The sequence below is a fragment of the Ruditapes philippinarum genome, unplaced genomic scaffold (genome assembly GCF_026571515.1).
Source record: "Ruditapes philippinarum isolate M1 unplaced genomic scaffold, ASM2657151v2 ctg912_1_1_1_1, whole genome shotgun sequence".
In the NCBI taxonomy this organism is placed as follows: Eukaryota; Metazoa; Mollusca; class Bivalvia; order Venerida; family Veneridae; genus Ruditapes; species Ruditapes philippinarum.
In genome coordinates this window covers 60,679-81,287 of record NW_026852834.1, presented here as the reverse complement: position 1 = coordinate 81,287, position 20,609 = coordinate 60,679, and the positions used below count along the sequence as shown (strand labels likewise).

Genomic DNA, 20,609 nt, shown 5'->3' with positions numbered 1-20,609 from the left:
AATGACGGTATCACACAACAGTTTGTGTTCACTACTGAACATAATGACTTCTGCACCGAACAGTATATCATCTCAACTTAACATAATGACGGTATCACACAACAGTTTGTCTTCACTACTGAACATAATGACCTCTGTACCGAACAGTACATCATCTGAACTGAACAAAATGACCTCTGCACCGAACAGTATATCATCTGAACTGAACATAATGACGGTATCACACAACAGTTTGTGTTCACTACTGAATATAATGACCTCTGCACCGAACAGTATATCATCTGAACTGAACATAATAACGGTATCACACAACATTTTGTGTTCACTACTGAACATAATGACCTCTGCACCAAACAGTATATCATCTGAACTGAACATAATAACGGTATCACACAACATTTTGTGTTCACTACTCAACAGAATGACCTCTGCACCGAACAGTATATCATCTGAACTGAACATAATGATAGTACTATTCAAGAGTTCTATTTCACGACTGAACAGTCTGAATAAAGCACCCAACAGCATGTCATTGCAACTGAAAATAATAAAAGTATCACCCAATAATACACTGCCTCAGCCAAACGAAATGATAGTACCACTCAACTGTTGATTTTCATGGTTGAACATGATGAGAAGAGCTATTTTAACCGAACATAACAACTGTCACACCCTACAACATATCTTTTTAGCTCAACATAATTGTGTTACCACATGCCTGTTTGATTTAAGAACTGAACAGAACGACTAATGCACCCGACAATACATTGACTTGACTGAATAAAATGTAATCAGCACACAACATTACACTTCAATAACTGAGCGCATTTGGATTTCCACCCAGTATATTGGGATTTTGACCCAGCATATTATATCTCGGACTCAACAGAATGGCATTTAACCATGTATATCAGTCATTCTACACATAAGACAGTCCAGGCGTTCCATATCATAATAATATTGTGACAAATCGTTGTTTAACTGTGGCAAATCATTATTTCATTGCTGCAAATCCTTATGTGGTGAATCGTTATTGTGGCGAATCGTTACTTATTTGTTAACATTCTTCCTCTACATTATATACAATTTTGAATAACTTACATTACAAGTACAAATGTTGCTGCAATGCAGCAATTGAGAAGCTCCGCGCAAAAAAAAATGTGCTCATTACAGATACCTTACAAAATCATTCCTACGCACAGGTCATGTTATATTCAGATTAAGTACTATTGTAGATTTTTTCCGAATGTTTTGTAAACCATTTTTTGCATAATTATACTTATCTTATGCACTGTCCATAATTAAAAAGAGGGGAAAGATATTTAATATAAAAATGCTTTCACTGATGCCTACCTGGTAAGGAAAGTAATTCCATTGAATACAAACAAGACTTACAAGACTTGTAAATGTTATGTGACATGACTGTACTGTGTTCTGTTTGTGTCACTACTGTAGTCAGTAACATAAGATGATAAAAATATCAAAGTCTGTTGTTTTTTTTTATTATTATAATTGTAACAAATATACAAATAGTAACAAAAGGGACTAATACTATAATATAGTAATATTACATGCATTTTTTCATGTCAAATTTAAAAAAAAATGGTTTCTTTCAATACTGAAAGTAGAACACACTCTTGAATGAAAAAATGGGATGAATTATAAAAGACCAAATTCAGGAATTTTTTTGTTTGTTATACACGCGTTACATGGTGATACAGTATTTATCAATATAATAGAAGACTGTTACCTGAATTTTAGGCAGGTATGAGGAAATTCACTAACATCATGTTCGTGCGAGACAAAGATATGAAAGCTATTTGACATTGGTAATATATAAAAAAAAACAATTGTTAATTAATTTATTGGGAGATCAATATATATTTTTGTTGAATTGCTTTAAAACCATTCAAAAAAAACATTACACTTCAGATCAAAGTTTCTGTTGTTATCATAATATCTATCTATAGCCTATGCTTAATGAGGGTCCATCAGCTCGTAAGGCCACAAAATGCAGCTTTCGCTGTCGAGTACGGACCCCCAAACATGTCACCAGTCATAACCTTAATTTTTTTCTTTTTCACAAAGTGGTATGCTATATGAATATATAAATTTCAAAACAACCAATATATCAACATGTTATTATTAAACATTTAATTTCATAAATATAAATTAAAAATAATTATCAAAAGCAAAATTGTTAAAGTCTTATGCCTGAAATATTCTTTATATTGACAAATTCAATTACTAATAGTATACTTGCTGCGTGTAAATGTAATTCAAAATGTAACAAATTATAATTTCATGTACTACTAAAAAAGGGAAATAACAAATTTATAACCTAAGTGTCAAAAATCAGAACATTTATAGCTATCGAATTCATGTACAGCAGAACTGCTTTCCGGTTCTCATTCATTTATATGACATGCTGCGAATCACCGACGGGGAAAACAATATAGAAATCGAAAGGAGTTCTTGAATGCGGATTTACTTTTAGCTGTAAATCGAAAGGATTTATTGATCAAATCCGGGCCCATGGACAAAAAAAAAAGTAAACACAAATAGCTACGCGCCTGTGGGCGCGGAGCAATAATTTAAACTTGCGGAGCAGTACATTGTAGATTTTGTATTTTCATGTTCAACAAAATGGTTTATCATCACAGTTATTTTGCAAGATTTTAACAAGTTGGAGTGTCCGAGTTTAAATGTATTAGTTATTCAAGATTGTATATAAGGTAGAAGAAGACTATTAACAATTTTCTAAATGCATAATGTACCATAAGTTACTTAAATAAATGCCTTTAAATGAATATTTTTGTTCAATCTGTTTCCTTACCATTCTAAAATGAATGTCAGACAAAATCAATTTTTATAGAGCATAATAATACATTAGAAACCTATGAAACAAGGGGATTTTGTCTGGGTAGGTAAGGGGATTTTGTCCAGCCGTGCAAACACATGAAGGGGATAATGTCCGCCCATGAGGGGGATTTTGTCCGGGTATGCGAAAGGGAATTTTGTCCGAAGGGGATTATGTCTGTACACCTTCTAGAATATGTATAACATCCTAACAGAGGGCTGCTGACATTTCGTTTGTTAACATGTAAATTTATGAGAAATGAAAATATCATGATGAATTCCTGTTTTGCAATATATAAAATATAGTACAGCTCAGTTTAAATTATTAAATTTCAACTGTTAAAATGAAATTTAGTTCTTTTTTCATTGAACAATCATGATTGTGACTCATTGAATGGATTTGAGATTCCTGTGAAATTCATATTATATAACAGTTATATGTAAGATTTAATTTTTTGTTTGTTTGTTTCATTTTACGCCTTTTCCAACAGTATTTCAGTCATATAGGCGAATAACATGCGCAATCAAACTATTTTAATACCGTTATCCGTGGAAATAAACCAAATTTTTGTTTTTTGTTAGAAAAAAAATGTTGAAATATCAGAAAAAAATACCTGTCAACTATATGGATAACGTCATCGTGAAAATTACCTACTCAGTATTGGTTTTCCAATTGTTATATTAGAAACCGCATCGCTTTCAAAATAATGATAGGCCGCCTTTGAAAGACCACGATATTGGGGTGTCCGTGGCCGAGTGGTTAAGGTCGTTGACTTCAAACCACTTGCCCCTCACCGCTGTGGGTTCGAATTCCGACAGGGATTCTTTCATGTGAGGAAGCTATCCAGCTAGCTTACGGAACGTCGGTGGTTCTACTGAGGTGCCCGTTCGTGCCTGAAATAATGCACGGAAGGGCACCTGAGGTCTTCCTCCACCAGTAAAGCTTGAACGTCGCGATATGACCTATACTGTGTCGATGTGACGTAAAACCCAAAACAAACAAACAAAGACCACGATATGGATGAATATGGAAAGCCATGGCGACCTATACTGTATCGATGTGACGTAAAACCCAAAACAAACAAACAAAGACCATGATATGGATGAATATGGAAAGCCATGGCTGTCTGATATTGTTCTTTCTCAACTTATTTCACCATTTGGATAATATATAAGTTCACTTCGACTACATATGACTTGAAAACACCTTCTTATTTAACGGGAATCCATTATATTAATCCACAGTTACAATATATGAAACCATATACCGTCAGTGCATGAAGCCGAGTTAGCAATATGTAAGTTGATTTTCTCAATCAATGATTCCAATTCTTCAATATATGGTACCAAAGTAGTCATGTATGGAACCAGATATCCTTATATGAAACCGAATTATCAATATATTAATTCATTTTTACAATATATGAAACCATTTTATCAATGTCTGGAGCCGAAGTATCAATATTTAAGTTGATTATCACAATAAATGATACCAATTATTCAATATATGGAACCAAAGTAGCAATGTGTGGAACCAGGGGTCCTTATATGAAACCGAATTATCAATATATTTATTCACTTTTACAATATATGAAACCATTTCATCCATTTATTGAACCAAAGAATCAATATATAAGTTGATTATTACATTATATGATACCAGGTCTTCAATATATGGTACCAAAGTAGCAATGTATGGAACCACATGTCCTTATATGAAACCGAATTTTCAATATACATGTATTAATTCCTTTTTACAATATATGAAACAATTTTATTAATGTCTGGAGCCGAAGTATCAAAATATAAGTTGATTATCACATTATATGATACCAGATCTTCAATATATGGATCCAAGTAAGTCATGTATGGAACCAGATGCCCATATATGAAACCGAATTATCAATACCTGGTATATTAAATCAATTTTACAATATATAAAACCAGTTTATCAATGTATGTAACCGAAGTAGCAATATATAAGTTGATTCTTACATAATATGATACCAGTTTTTCAATATATGATACCAAGTAGCAATATATGGAACCAAAATGTCATTATATTGATGGGACCTTTTTAAAGGCTGTATTCCATCCCTGCACCGGTATTACAGTTTCGCGCCAATATTCCTTGTTGAACTGTCAAAAGACCAGCGTGCTTCACTGATTGCATACTGCACATTTTCTAAATAAGGAAATATTTGAATTTAACGTCACATTCACTTAAAATGGGCTGGGCAGGCAAAACTTATCGTTATATATGTACGAGTTGTATATCATAATTTAAGCTACTGGGTCGTACTGACCATTAAAAAATCAAAGGGCTGCAAGCTCTGTGGTATTTTCTGATCTTTGTAATCTAAATCGTACTGTATATCCGTATGTATTTTCCTGTATAGGTTTATTTTTAATTACAATAATTCATCTTGCAAGGCACCAGAGTTTGATACATACGGAATTTTGCATAACTAGAGTTGCATCAAAAAATAATTTATGTTCATTTTTATGACAGCCACACTTTATCCTTGCATATCTAACTACTTCTTTAACAAAGACACTTAAAAAAGAATTAAAAAAAGTTGCCTCGACTGGGATTTGAACTGCAGATATCTCACACACGAAACGAGCGCTTAATCCCTGCACCACGAAGAAGTTATACAGACATTGCTTGAATAAAATCAAGTGATTCTAAATTTAGAATTTCCATTGCATTTCGGGTTTGTAATCCTTATTAATTTTGAGGTATTTTATTCAGGATAAACCTACTGTTTAAAATTGAAGTAAATAATTTAGCGAAAATCTTCTCGCCCAAACAGTCCGACATGTAGAATCTATATATTCCACTACTCGGCAGTCAGATTTATTTGTGTAGTATTCGGTAATCGACATCGCTAAAAATAGCATTTTCATTGATGAAAATCATATTCATCCGCGTAATTTGTGATTGTGCATTTATTGACAATTCTATAACTTAACGCTACTTTTAAACTTTGAATGCATTGTAATTTGTTGGATACTTGTAACAAAATAAAAATATAATTCTTTCTTTTAAATCGCTAGTTTTTAGCTTTTTTGAGAACTACTTGTTGTTAGGTTTGTCGTGAAACTTCTGTGTCAGGGATTGAATGTCCGCTTTGTATTTACTGATCTCCGATCAGAAAATATAATAAGTTCATCTCGACCTTTATATTTGATCAAAAATAGGCATGGCCAGTAGGACACATCAAGGTTAATCTACTCACAAAGTTTAAAAATAAACCAGTCAAATAATAATTGATTTCATGAAAAAGTGTATGCATTGTAATTAATAACAGAACCCAGTGACCTCGGCCTTTGACATGTTGACTTGAAATAGGCTATTTTGGTTCCATATAATGAAAATTGCTATCGTAGAATGTAACATCAACTTATATACTGCTACTTTGGTTCCATACATTAATAAAATGGTTTCATATTTTGTAAAAATGACATAATATATTGATAATTCGGTTCATATAAGGGCATCTCGTTCCATATATGGCTTCTTTGGTACCATATATTGAAGAACTGGTATCATATAAAGTGATAATCAAGTCATATATTGCTACTTTGGTTCCATACATTGATAAATTGGTTTCATATATTGTAAAAATGAATTAATATATTTATAATTCGGTTTCATATCAGGACATCTGGTTCCATATATGGCTACTTTGGTACCATACATTGAAGAATTGGTATCATATAATGTAATAACCTAACTTATATATTATCCAAATGGTTACATAAATTGAAAAAGAACAATATCAGACAGCCAGTGAATGTTAGATCCTTATGCGTAGCGTGATTTAGGAGCTGATTTTAATTATATTTAGGGAATTTTAAGGATGCTAACTTAAATACGATTATATCCAAATCCGAATAAATGTTTTGTACTTCCGGATTATAAGTATTACGACAAAAGAAGGGGAGGTTACTGCGTGGAGATTATATATTAACATATTGTACGAGTTACTGTTACTGTGACCGAATTCTCTTCCACTACAGCGGAGAATAATAATAATAATACCTTAATATTTGAAGAATGAATGGCAATAAAACATAATTTGATTTTTCAGAGTCAATAATTACTTCTACAAATAATGTCACATATATACATGCATATAATACGCATTTTGTACAAAGCTGAAGAAAATAAATAAAAATGTAAATCTCAAGTTACGGCAAATACTGAAACTAATATTTTTTGTAAATAATACAACAGGGTAGGATGGGTAATATTATATGTTGTCACATGTCAACCCACGACAAGTGAACCCTTAAATTTGACCAAGTTTTTAATATTTACTGTGACTACGTTCTATTTATACCAATACAATGCGACTAATTTCAGCTACACAGGCAGTTAAAATTTAGCACACGGATACGATATATAAACGGTATCGTGTATGTTAGTTGTGTATAAATATTTCAGCACCAGGTATTTGTTATTTGAGAAACGACAAATGGGAATGTGTTTAAAACTACCGAAAATCTCTAAAACTAAAAAGAGTTTCGGAATTGCCTTGACCGTTTGCTTTGTGTGTTTTTTGGTTTATTTCACCGAATATACGTATATACATGGATTATCGAAATTAGAAATGAAGCCGTGCAAATTGGTGACGCTTAACCCGTGGGATCAATCGTTAAAGCGATATATAGAAGAAATTACGCCACCAAATAATTGTTCAAAACGAAAGCAGCTAATGTTTGTTGACAAAGGATTTCTACAATTTAATGAGACGGTGATGGAAAAATATCATATAGACACAAGATTTGTGAAATGTTTTTACAGTAACTTAAAAAGAAATGGTGGAGATAAAGATGTTATATTTGAAGATGAGGTTAAATTTGTGACCCCAATTTTCATTAAAAGTCACGTGTTTCGCGTGCGCTGTGTTGATGTGAATGATAATGAGTTTTATGATTATTTACACTTTAATCCTGCCTGGAATAATGATGCTAAAATGGCAGACGATGTTGAAGATGAGAGCGAAAATAAGCTCAGTGTGATCATAGTTGGAATGGATTCTATTTCGCGTTCGCATGCTATACGCAATCTCCCAAAGTCTTATAAGTTTCTGTTAGAAGAATTCCATGCCTACGATTTTGAAGGTTACAGTAAAGTTGGTGAAAACACAGGTCCAAATGTATTTCCTTTATTAACTGGTCAGTCTAACAGAAATTTTCCATTTGTGCTTCATTTGCGTAAGTATGCAGATTCTTTGCCTATCATATGGAATGAAAACATTGTTAAAAAACAGATTGCCACGTTTTTTGCAGAAGACGGGAACAACATTGCGGTCTTTTCAGGAACTGGAAAAAGTGGATTTAAGGATCAACCAACAGACTTCTATTTCCGTCCATTTGGTCTCGGAATGGACAAGTTTGTGCCAAAAATCATCGAGAACTTGCGGAAAGCATCTCAATTTTGTTATGGTGTGAATAACTACTTAGAATTAGAAATAGAATACTTGAAAGGATTTTTAGTGAAATACCAAAACAAACGAAAATATGCATTTATATGGAATAACCAAGCTAGTCATTCTTCATTCACCACATTACGTCATGAGGATAACCGATTGTTGGGTTTTCTTAAATGGTTGAAATATGAAAACCAAACAAAGAACACCATTTTGATTCTGTTAAGCGACCATGGATATCGAGGTGGCGGACCTTCGCTGACCCATGTTGGCAGGGCCGAAAGTAACAAACCATGGCTTATGATACACGTACCTGAATATTTGAAAAGAAAATACAGTTGGATACACGAAACAATGTTAAAGAACACCAAACGACTTCTCTCTGTTTATGATATATATCAAACCACATTCGATTTAGTTCATGATGTTGCCTTCACCAAACAAAAGAACACAACCATGATCGGTAATATCATTAGAAGGAATATATTCTATGAGATACCTCGTGAAAGAACATGTCTTGACGCCGGTATAGAAAAAAGGTATTGCATGTGCGATGATAAAGTGCCTGTTTCCATCAACAATGGATTTATTTATTCTTTAGCCAAGTTTCTTGTCAACGAAATAAATAATATTTTATCAAAATATCAAAGTGAATGTGATATCCTCTCTCTTCATAATGTGACAGAAGCTTCAGTTACGTACTCAATGAGTGATAAGGACACCTTTGGTCGAATACCAAATGCTCCTAAAGGAATACTTAATAAATTACTATCAAATTTTAATACAAAACAAGACCAGACTGGTCGTTATTTCATTTTGTTTCATACGAATCATGGAAACGCTTTATTTGAAGGAACTGTAGACTATGCGGAATTTGGCCCGAAAGGGATCAAGGACGAAATGACGATGATTGAAGAACCGTTCCGATTAGATAGATATGGTAATCAATCATATTGTGTTGAAGATTCCTTTTTGAAACCTTTCTGTTATTGCAAGAACTTTAAATACACATGACATCCATCAAGTGACACATTTTCAAAGTGGAAAAATTGTTATGTTGTGACGTCATCTATATATAATATTTGCTTTGATGCTTTTATTCAAGGTCCTATAATAGTACAATAAATCTAAAAATATACAAAGGGAATTCATACATTTATATTTAAAATGTAGTTATAATTATTATTATTATTATTACTATTACTATTATTATTATTATTATTATTATTATTATTATTGTTATCATTATTATTATGTGCCCTTTAAGGAATACGGTCTATTGTAATGAATGTCCACTTTATGTCTAAAATGGAAGTTATCAGTCATTGTTAAAGAATACTTATAATGACGGACAACTACGTACATATACAAATGTGCCGCGTCACGACAAAACCAACATAGTGCGTTTGCGACCACCATGGTTTTCAGACCAGCCTGCGCATCCGCGCAGTCTGATCAGGATCCATGCTGTGCGCTATCAGTTTCTCTACTTGTAATAGGGTTTGTAAGCGAACAGCATGGATGCGCGGATGCGCAGGCTGGTCTGGATCCATGGTGGTCGCAAACGCACTATGCTGGTTTTGTCGTGACGCGGCTGGACTGGATCCATGGTGGTCTTAAACCCACTATGTTGGTTTTGTCATGACACGGCTCAAATGTAGTAATGATACGCAGTGGAACTGTTTCAAAGGGTACACATTTCAGTAATACTTTTCTGCTTGTGCTCCACGTGCTATATTACACAATTTTAATATTCTATACACGTACATGTACATATACACGTATTAATTAGTTTATCGAGATGTTAAAACGTTTATATGGTCATGTATATGAAAACGGTTTTGTAAGCATTTGTACTATTTAACCCTTGCTAAACGGCTCAGACCATATAAACTTACTACAGTTTATACTGTGCCATATAACATGTTAAAAATCGTTATAACAATTGATTAATTTTCACAGATTCTAACACGCTTCACCAAACAGACAATCAAGGCAATTATTACACGATATATGCAAAAGTAGGATGCGTACATGTCATGACGTCAGTAAGGCGTCAATAAACCACATGTCTTCTACGCTCAATGTAGTTAGAACAGAAAGATAAAAAAATCTTGCTTTATAGTATAATAATGCACTGCTTATTCATTCAAATACCTTGTAATTAATCACTTGGGCCTATCGGCATTCATGATTATATTCCTACGCCTTTGCTACCATTGCAGAGTCAGGCTAGACTGTATGTCCGTTCAATTTGGCCATGTTTTATACTTTTACGTAAAAACAATTTCAAATTGTTATTTTAATATCCCCAAACGTGATAATGTACAACTCCAAATGTGGAAGCTATTGCAACTACCGTGAGTTCATGAAGTTGAAGTCGTGAATTCATGGAGTTAAAATCGTGAATTCGTGAATTTGAAATCGTGAATTCATGAAGTTGAAACCGGTCCCCACCGGTCTTTAGTATTAGCTATAGATAAGTTCATTAAGACATTAGGTTAATGGTTATTTATATGAAAGGTAAAATATGCCATGCAAATTTTGTATGTTGTAACATTTTCATTCTTTTTTATTGTTACACGACGAACAACAATTTTCTTAAGTCTGAAATTAAATTATGTTCTGTTCCAATTAGCAATCTGTTGTATTTTCAAGGCCAAAGTCGGACCTATTGAAACTGATCAATATACGCTCCTACGTAAATAATAGTACGGCATTATGTTACGTTAGATCACTTTTCAAGTTCCGATTATCGTAAACAGAAAGTATTGGAAACGCTTTGTTTGGATACTGTATAACAATGGATGTTTTTAGCTATAAATGGCGATCTAGCACGACTACGTGTATAGGCATGTACAGTAATTTTCCTCATTCCTCAGGCGCATGGCAATAATTGTCAAAATATCATTGTCATCCTTTGTCATCAAAAGAAAAGTGACGAAAATTGTAATGAAAATCGACATTTATCCCAAGACCTTAAGAATATGGCTTTAAAATGGTAATTCTAAGCCGTAAAGTTGCATGCTTCCAGATGAGCCAAACTAATTTAAAAAAAAATTTGAGAACAAATGTACGATGATTTTAAAGTAAGAAATAAGAATCAAGATTCAAGTAATAATGTACATGTTATGTGCGATTAATGACTGAATTTGCAGTATATACATATATCACCAAATATTCCTTAATTTGAACTGGTAATTATTGGTAGTTTACGTGGATTGTAACTTATTGTCATTTGCAATGTGTAAATTTCTATTTTTCGTTTATTTCACAATATGTTAGTGTTTAAACTTTTTTTTTCAATCTTTCACGAAAATTAGCATGAATCTTGAGGCATGCTCCTTTAACATTGTTACATAGACCCTAAAAGACTTTGCTTATAACAAGAAAATCAATGATCCAATGTATCGCATGATTTCTTATAAACGAGTAAATCAGTGATCACATGTATCGCAAAATAATAGCAAATAACAGTTTGCAGGAGACACAAAAATCATTTACAGGCGTAAACTTTTTTATTCAAGGGCCATAATTCAGCCAAAAAAGCTTTTAATCGCAAATCCTGTAAAATTCGCACAAGTTCGAGGTACCGGCCAGTCCTGTCAAAGTTTTTACTCAAATTGCATTAGTAGTATAAGAGAAGAAGTCCGAATAAAACTTTAAAACATGAAAATAGTAAAAGGGTTATAGCTATGATAAAATCAAAGTTTTGTGATGGCCAGACAGACAGACGGACAGATAGACAGGCGACGAAGAGGGTATCTATTGTAGCATGCATCAACTACTGTGTATCACACGACACAAACACCATTAACGGGCCCAAACGCGTTTTTATTCAAGGGCCATAAATCATCCATAAATTATTCGACTTGAATATCAGCGTTATATACGCAAGTACTTGAGGTACCGATCATTTCTGTACAGTTCATTTCAAATTAAGAAAAAATAGTCCAGACAAAGTCTTTTAAAAAAAAATATTAAAGGGCCATAACTGTAACAAAAATCATCGAACTGGTAAATGCCTACGATATACACAACTAGATTTGACACTGGTCATTCCTATAAAGTTTTTTATATAAATGCACCTGAGCAGTTTTAAGGAGTAGTCCTGACACGTTTTGGCGATGGGCTGACGGACAGACGGACGACAGAGGAATGATCCTTATATGTCACTGCTACAGACACAAATACCATATAATTAATATATAGAAGGAAAATGTCTTGAATTAAAAGTCTGGTGTAGCGAAAGAGTACATATTCTATATTAGTTGTATTTTTATCTTTTGTTTTTTTATGTATTTTCCTTATAAAGGAAAGAAAGAAAGAAACACAAATACATTGACAATCATATCATATCCATACCAATTTTGGTTAAAATATACATTTTCTTTATACCGTTTTCTGTTTTGCTAGTCTGAAGTAAACAAAGGGTTCAACACTGAAATATGAAATTTGGGTGATTTGAATAAAATATTTAGAAGCGTTAACAAATTTAAACAAAGAAGATCCTTGAAAATTGATATTTTCTGGCTATGCTAACACATAATGGGTATTCAATTTACAAAGGCAGCATTTTTCGCGGAAAGATATGGCTATATGAATACGTCCGACTAACCTAGATTTGTTGTAGATCTGGAGCTTTTACAGTTAATACCAGTAAAATAATTACAATTTTCGAGCGAATTAAGTACCGCGGTGCTACGAAGAGAATTCAAGACCATCCTACACGGCGTATATTGTACATAATGTATGACGAATACATTTTCATTCGTTTTGAATAATTTCGTTTTCATTCAGAAGAGTGATGTTCATGTTCATGTCATTCTTATATTTTATAAGTTTTTATTGTTTAGGAAAGTGTGCCTGAGGTGATCATACTGCTTCAAAATCGTTTACGATTACACTAAAATGTTATGTGTATGTATAAAAAGTAAGTCTATGTTAACGCTGTTTATTCGCGATCATATAACCACACAATTAATAACGAATTTATAATGCCTCATAGACAGGGCTCTGTGTTTAAATGCAATCCATAGAGCCAAATAAACAATGTGCTAATACTTAATAGGGCGGCTTTCGGACAATTTTTTTTTATTCTATTTAGAGTGGGAATCCGGACTGGCGTTTTTCTTTTCTTTTCTTAATAGGACTTATTCTATATAATAACAGCCGCGAGCTATTTTAAAGTATTCAAGTACATGTATATTTATTTTGGTCTTTGCGTAAAAAGTTGAGAACATGTATTTATGATACATAATCAGCCGTTTGGACCTTTCCAGTGTTTACAGTTTTATGTAAATTGGCAATGGCTACACTGAGATAATACATAGTCACTGGTTGACCTGGTTTGCACAAAAGAACACGTGCATTGTTTGTGATATTGTGTGTGAGCAGTTAACCTAGCAATGAATGGAAAAGGTGTGGCTAAATGTTCCGCTACGAAAAACCGGAAAGGTCCATTAACACTATTGTTCAGATGATTGGTGAAATTTGCTAAATTATCGATTACCCCGTACGTTGCCATTGCATTTTACTTATCATAACAGCACTATATATATGCGTCTTTGCTCTTATATTATTTTTACGAAGTTTTTGTTAAAATACATTCATATAAATTGACGTTTGAATTATATACAATGAAATAAGAGAGTTTTTATCTCGGCATTGGTATTTGTTGAAATAAGAATAAGTTATTTCATAGTAATAATGAAAAATGTCTCTGTTATTAACAATTTCAGTTAAGGTTATATATAATATGCTTGATAAAAATGCATTTACTTATTTCTGAACAGGCTTATTCATAAGTCAATTCAACTAAATAGCAGAAGCAATCTATTAGCGACTGAAACTTAATAATAAACCAAGATACAACTTTTGAAGCTCAAATATTCTGTACAAAATTTTAAGATTGTCTATAGCTTATAAATTTGACACTGGCCAGTTAAAAGCTGAACCTTAATATACAAGGTTGATAAATCGCGTGCCAATTAGTAGTCGACGAGTCAACAATGAGCCTTTAAACTGAATCTACCCATACGATCAGTACCTTATGATCAGAGTCTCAAGACAGCATATATTTGAGCCGTGTCACGACAAAACCAACAAAATGGCTTTGCGACCAGCATGGTTCGCTATCAGTTTTCTTACTTGTTATAGGGTCTGTAAGCGAACAGCATGGATCCTGATCAGACTGCGCGGATGCGCAGGCTGGTCTGGATCCATGCTGGTCGCAGAGCCATTATGTTGGTTTTGTCATGACGCGGCTCATTTGTAATGTTCCCTTTACATTAATAATGATTTTGTTCAGATTGAAAGATGGACATTTCAGTTTAAGATAAAAAGCATGGAAAGGGTTAACTGTATAAACTGTTATTTCTCTCAAAATAATGTGTGTGAATAAAAGTAAACAGGATTACCCCATTCATTTCAAGATGTTTGGACAGTTATAAGCCTTCTTTTGAATTTCTATATAAACTTAAGAAATTTACAAAATTCATGATGGTTTTGCATTACCATCTGATCATTCACCCATGACTAACCCATGGATACATTGTATAAATATTGTGTACACTAGGCTTATTTTCACGGTGTCCTATCTCAGTGAATTAACAATAAGGTTTTAATTGATCCTTATTGATTAGAAAAATTGTCCAATATTCCGACTACAGTCTTTTGTCAATAATTTGTAAATAATACAATCTATGTCATCTAAAGATTATTTTTATTTTTGTTTGAATTTTACATCACACCAGCATAGTATAGGTCATATGGCGACTTTTCAGAGAAGGCTTCGGGTTGATACTTTTTTGCTTGAGACACACTAGCGTAATTAATATTTTGATTTTTCTTTAAAGGGAGACACAGGCAAAATTTTCATTTCTTAGTTTTGAATTTTTCATTCATTATTCTGTAAATGCCCTCAAAATGAATACATTAGACAGTCAAAGGAACAATTGTTTTCTCCATATAAGGAATAAAATGGTGGTTTCTTAACTTGACCCCTGTGGGTCAGGTTAGAGAGATAGGATTTCATAATAGTCATCAAAGTGAACTCTGGAAACGTTAAAAACATGTCAAATGAATGTCTTAGACTTGTTTCAATCATACAATATCCACAATACCTGTGGTTTGTTCAAGTCACATGACTTGTTTTAAAAATATTCGGTGATTCTATTGGCCCCTAAATTTTTTTCAACATAAATAGATATATTTACGAGTTAAACCCAAAATACAATGTATATGGAGTTTAAACAGAAATTCATCCTGCAACTTCATTCTAGTGTGATTTGAGTACATAAGATCAGTTTAATATTTTTGTCATTATTTTGCCTGAGTATCCCTTTAAACATGTAATTAGAACATTTACATAATACATGTAAATTATTATATTCTTCAAACTTTGGTGATATTTCATTTACTTCTTAACATTCCACATTTAGAAGAAGCCAGTCCGATCCGCAATATTTAAGAAAAGTTAAATAGTTCGATTTCGAGTCGCCCGTGTAAATAAACGCGTGTGTCTCTTTCGCACTGTAATCCGATCTTTACATTTAATTGTAATACTGAGCCATTCACATTGATCAATGTATTATTACGGGTATTTCTTTAGCAATTAGTTATTTTGATTGGGTTATTGTGCGTTGTCAAGCGTCATACAAATAAAATCTAGCACACAGTTATAATTAATGTGACTGTAGCAACAATCGGAACACATCGACGGTTATTCATAATAATCTCCGAGTTAATATTACCACGTGGTTTACATGTAGTGTAATCTTTGCATAATACATGTATATATGCATATACTTGACATCCAAAAGAATAAACAAATAATAAATAAATAAAGCATATTTTAGTAAGATTATTATTGAAAATATATCAAACAATATTAAATAAACTGAAAGCGCCCACTGATGTACCAACAAGTACACATTTTGTAATCCATAATAAGAGGTGTACAAGTAAAATGGTTTCCTGCGGTGAACATTTTAATGATATAAAGATATTTCATTTAACTATTTTCAACATTATTTGGGGGGTTTGTATCAGGAATATAGTTGACAATAATCGATCAATATAGAATAAGGTCTTTGGAAACTGGTGACCGTTGAAAACCGGAGAAGGTCGAACATAAAACAATTATTTCTTTTTAAGAAAATGATTAAATAGGCCTCCCATTTTATGAATAATTCCGAGCAAAAAATAAATAAAGTAAACACACAAGTTTACGCAGAAAATATCTCTATTTAAAATTAGAAATATCACGTAATAGTTTTTTGTTCTCAATTAGGTATAATTCGGACTAATTCCCTACAGGTAAATCCGTAACGTACCGGCAAACGGTATTTAGCTGGGTTTTCGAAAAGGTCAATTAACCAATCATATACGGTTTACAGATCACGTGCTCCTCCATGTACCGAAAACAGGTCACGTGCTCCTCCATGCCTCAAAAGTTAAACGCGTACCAATACCCTGCGGTCTCCAGACCGCAGGGAACAAATAATGTACTGTTTACTTTTATATCTATATGCATGAATTTAATAAATTGTAATACGATATATTGGAATAAGATGTGAATCTATTATTATACAACCGCTGCTTTATATGAAGTGCAAACATCATTATATCGTGTGCTTGGTGGGACTAAATTCACCGGGTTTTATCTCACTATGCACCGTTCGTGGCGGGGACTGTTGAAAATTCGGAACTGCCTCGGCTATTATCTATAGGGGGCAGGGGACATATTCGAATGATGGCCCCGGTCAAATTTTTTAATAACTCAGACATGGTGTTTTGAAGGTACTGATAACTTTTGATATTTCTCTGTCATTGTAATTCTTTCTTGTTTGTGTGTAGGAAATGAGATATATTTATGGGTTTTTACCCGAAACTAAGCATTTTGGTAGCTTTGTATGTATTTCTGACTCTCCGAATGGAGCTGAAAAAGTTAAAAATCAAGCTTTGACAGTTGGCGCCAAACAAGTAAGAAACTTCAGATAAATTTTGTGAAAAATCTAAACGTATGACAGACACTTTATTTGTCATTTCTGAAAATGCCATAGCTTGCACTGCGTGTTACTGATATTTTTAAAGGAATGGGGCGGATTCTGGAGTATGCTGCACCTTCATGAAGATTGCCTATATTGGTATATTTTAGGTGTGATTTTGGCTGGGTGGGGGTAAATATAAATTGCTGTCAGTCATTTTTTGAAGGAGCTATGCATGCAAACTATTATTTTCTTCAATGTATGTCATATATCATTGAATAATGCTGTGCAACTGGTTATCTGCCTGTGAAACAGATTTTGAAATATTTGGAATTGTGTTTCTGGTCACACTGAAATACAAAATTTTTCATTTTTAGGTCCCCTGCCCCCTATAATCCGAAGACTGACGGAAAGGGCATTCGGAACTGCTTCGGCTATTATCTATAATAACCTCGGAAACAATACGGATTGAAAGTAGTTCTACCACGTGGTTTACAGATGTAAACAGAAACAGAGATAATGTAAAACGAATGTATATATTTAACATCTTATGTCTGTTCCGGTACTCTTATTCTTGAAAACATGTCTGACAACAATTTGTAATTTAAATATGCCCACTGATGTTCAATTTTAAACAAATCCGACTGAATGTCAACAGGTTTGGTTTTTTGTACTTTCGGTTTCTACAGCCATATAAGTAAATATAAATAATGTATTGTTTGCTTTTGTACCTATGAATTCACTTATTTTAGGTGGACTATTACTACATATATTGGAAATAAACTTGTCAACAACTCCCAGCATTAAATTACTGTTTGTTTACATGTTTAGTTTCTTAGCGTAGGTTACAACGGAATACCGCATCCGTTCTGTGTATTCATACTATTGTGTTCGAGGTCCTTATCCGAAGACTGACGGAAAGGGCCGAGTAGTTGCGATTGACGGAAAGGGCCGAGTAGTTGCGATTGGACTGTTGAAGCGTACGTGATAAAAATCTCAAGACTTGAGGTCAAAACTGCTGACCAATTGTTAAGTTGGTTCTATATAAAGACGATTCTACATAATAAAGTGTTGTTTTGACTCTATATACATCATATATTGCTAAGTTGTCGCTATATAAGGATGATTCCTCATAATATACTGGTATTTTGACTCTATATGAGGATGGTTTCACATAATATACTGAAAAATGCACATCGTATATTGATAGATTGACATAATATAAGGAAACATTGACATCATATATTGTTGACTCTATATAAAGATGGTTCCAATTAATATATTCATAACTCCACATCTTATAATGGCAGACAGACATCATATTAGGACAGATTGACATAATATAAACTTATTTTGACCTTATATAAGGTTGTTCCACATAATATATTTAAAAATGCACATCGTATAATGATATATTGACATCATATAAAGACACATTGACATCATATATTGTTCAGTTGACTATAGATCAGGATGGTTCCACATAATATATTGTATAAGGCTGACTCAATACATTGCTATTTGGACATAACAACGTTTACAGTCGAGACTTTCCATATTCCTGCGTTACTGGATATTGTGTTCGAGGTCCGAAGTCTGACGGAAAGGACCGGGGAGATGCGATTGCTGCAGCAAGGCACATGTACAATTTTGTTTATGTTTTATGCATAATTTTCGTCAGTATTACAATTTGAATAGTATATGACGTATCAACTTTAAACTTCATAGATGGATAGATTTCTTTAAAATGACTGCATTGCATAAGAATAGTTACTCTTGACTTAAAATTTTAGGGATACTAATTTAAAACTTCATTGGAAGATTTATCAAAACTCCATCGAAAGATATATCAAAACTCCAATTGAATATATATGAAAATTCCACTGGAAAATGTATAAAATTTCCATTGGAAGATATGTCAAGACTCCATAAGAAGACAATAGTATATAAAAACTCCATCGGAATATATATGTATCAAAACTCTACTGGAAGACAATTGTATATAAAAACTCCATCGGAATATATATGTATCAAAACTCTACTGGAAGACAATTGTATATAAAAACTCCATCGGAATATATATATATCAAAACTCTACTGGAAGACAATTGTATATAAAAAAACTCCATCGGAATATATATGTATCAAAACTCTACTGGAAGACATTGTATATAAAAACTCCATCGGAATATATATGTATCAAAACTCTACTGGAAGACAATAGTATATAAAAACTCCATCGGAATATATATATATCAAAACTCTACTGGAAGACAATTGTATATAAAAACTCCATCGGAATATATATGTATCAAAACTCTACTGGAAGACAATTGTATATAAAAACTCCATCGGAATATATATATATCAAAACTCTAGTGGGAGACAATTGTATATAAAAACTCCATCGGAATATATATGTATCAAAACTCTACTGGAAGACAATTGTATATAAAAACTCCATCGGAATATATATATATCAAAACTCTACTGGAAGAATTGATTGGTAGATTTCATAGATGAGGTGTCAGGAGCAAAAGAACAATAACGCTTTACTTCATAAAAGTGTTACTATTGCCCAGTATTTTTTTTTCATGTTTGAAGCAGATTTTACTCAAAACGTTAAAAGGTACATCAGCTTGCTTGTAAAGGTCAAATATCCCAGATGTAGAATCCCTCGTGTGAATTGTAGCGTAAATAGAGGATATTAAATAAGTGAAAGTTTAATCTGAATTTTAATGAATGAGCTAAATAAGATTATATTATGCGAACCTCTTATATTCTATTTATCAATACCCAAAATAAAAACTATTTAAAGTGCAAAGTAACATTCACAGCAGTGTAATACCATTTCTATAGAGTCGCAAAAGCGCCACGGTATGTGATAAATAACATGTACTTTATTTGTTTTCTTTACTTTTTTTAATGCGTTTATTTAAGGTCGCCGCCGGAAAGCCCAAATGGGCGACCGTACACTCAAGTCGAGCCACCCTAGAGCGTCCCGCAGAGATTTTTTTCGTCGATTTTTCCAGCTTTAATTGGTGGAGGAAGACCCCAGGTGCCCCTCCGGGTAGAACCACCTTCCGTAAGCCAGCTGGATGGCTTCCTCACATGTAACGTTTCGACCCGGTTGAGGATCGAACCTACAGCGGTGAGACAGCGGTGAGGGAATTGTGATCTCAAGTCACCGACCTTAACCACTCGGCCACGGAGGCCCCTAACATCTAGGTGTCCTATGTATATATACTGATATCAACTTCTTGTTAGTGGGTTCTTGTTGTCCTCTCATCTTTTTTTTATAGTTAATGTGATTGTTTTG

General features: G+C 33.2%; 1 protein-coding gene across 1 annotated transcript; it reads left to right on the top strand.

Moving 5' to 3' along the window:
* The first annotated feature begins 7,478 nt into the window (after nt 1-7,478).
* Nucleotides 7,479-9,314, top strand: LOC132725702 (uncharacterized). Its single transcript, XM_060710887.1, has one exon. The coding sequence runs from the start codon at nt 7,479-7,481 to the stop codon at nt 9,312-9,314; it is 1,836 nt and encodes a 611-aa protein (XP_060566870.1).
* The last annotated feature ends 11,295 nt before the right edge of the window (nt 9,315-20,609 follow it).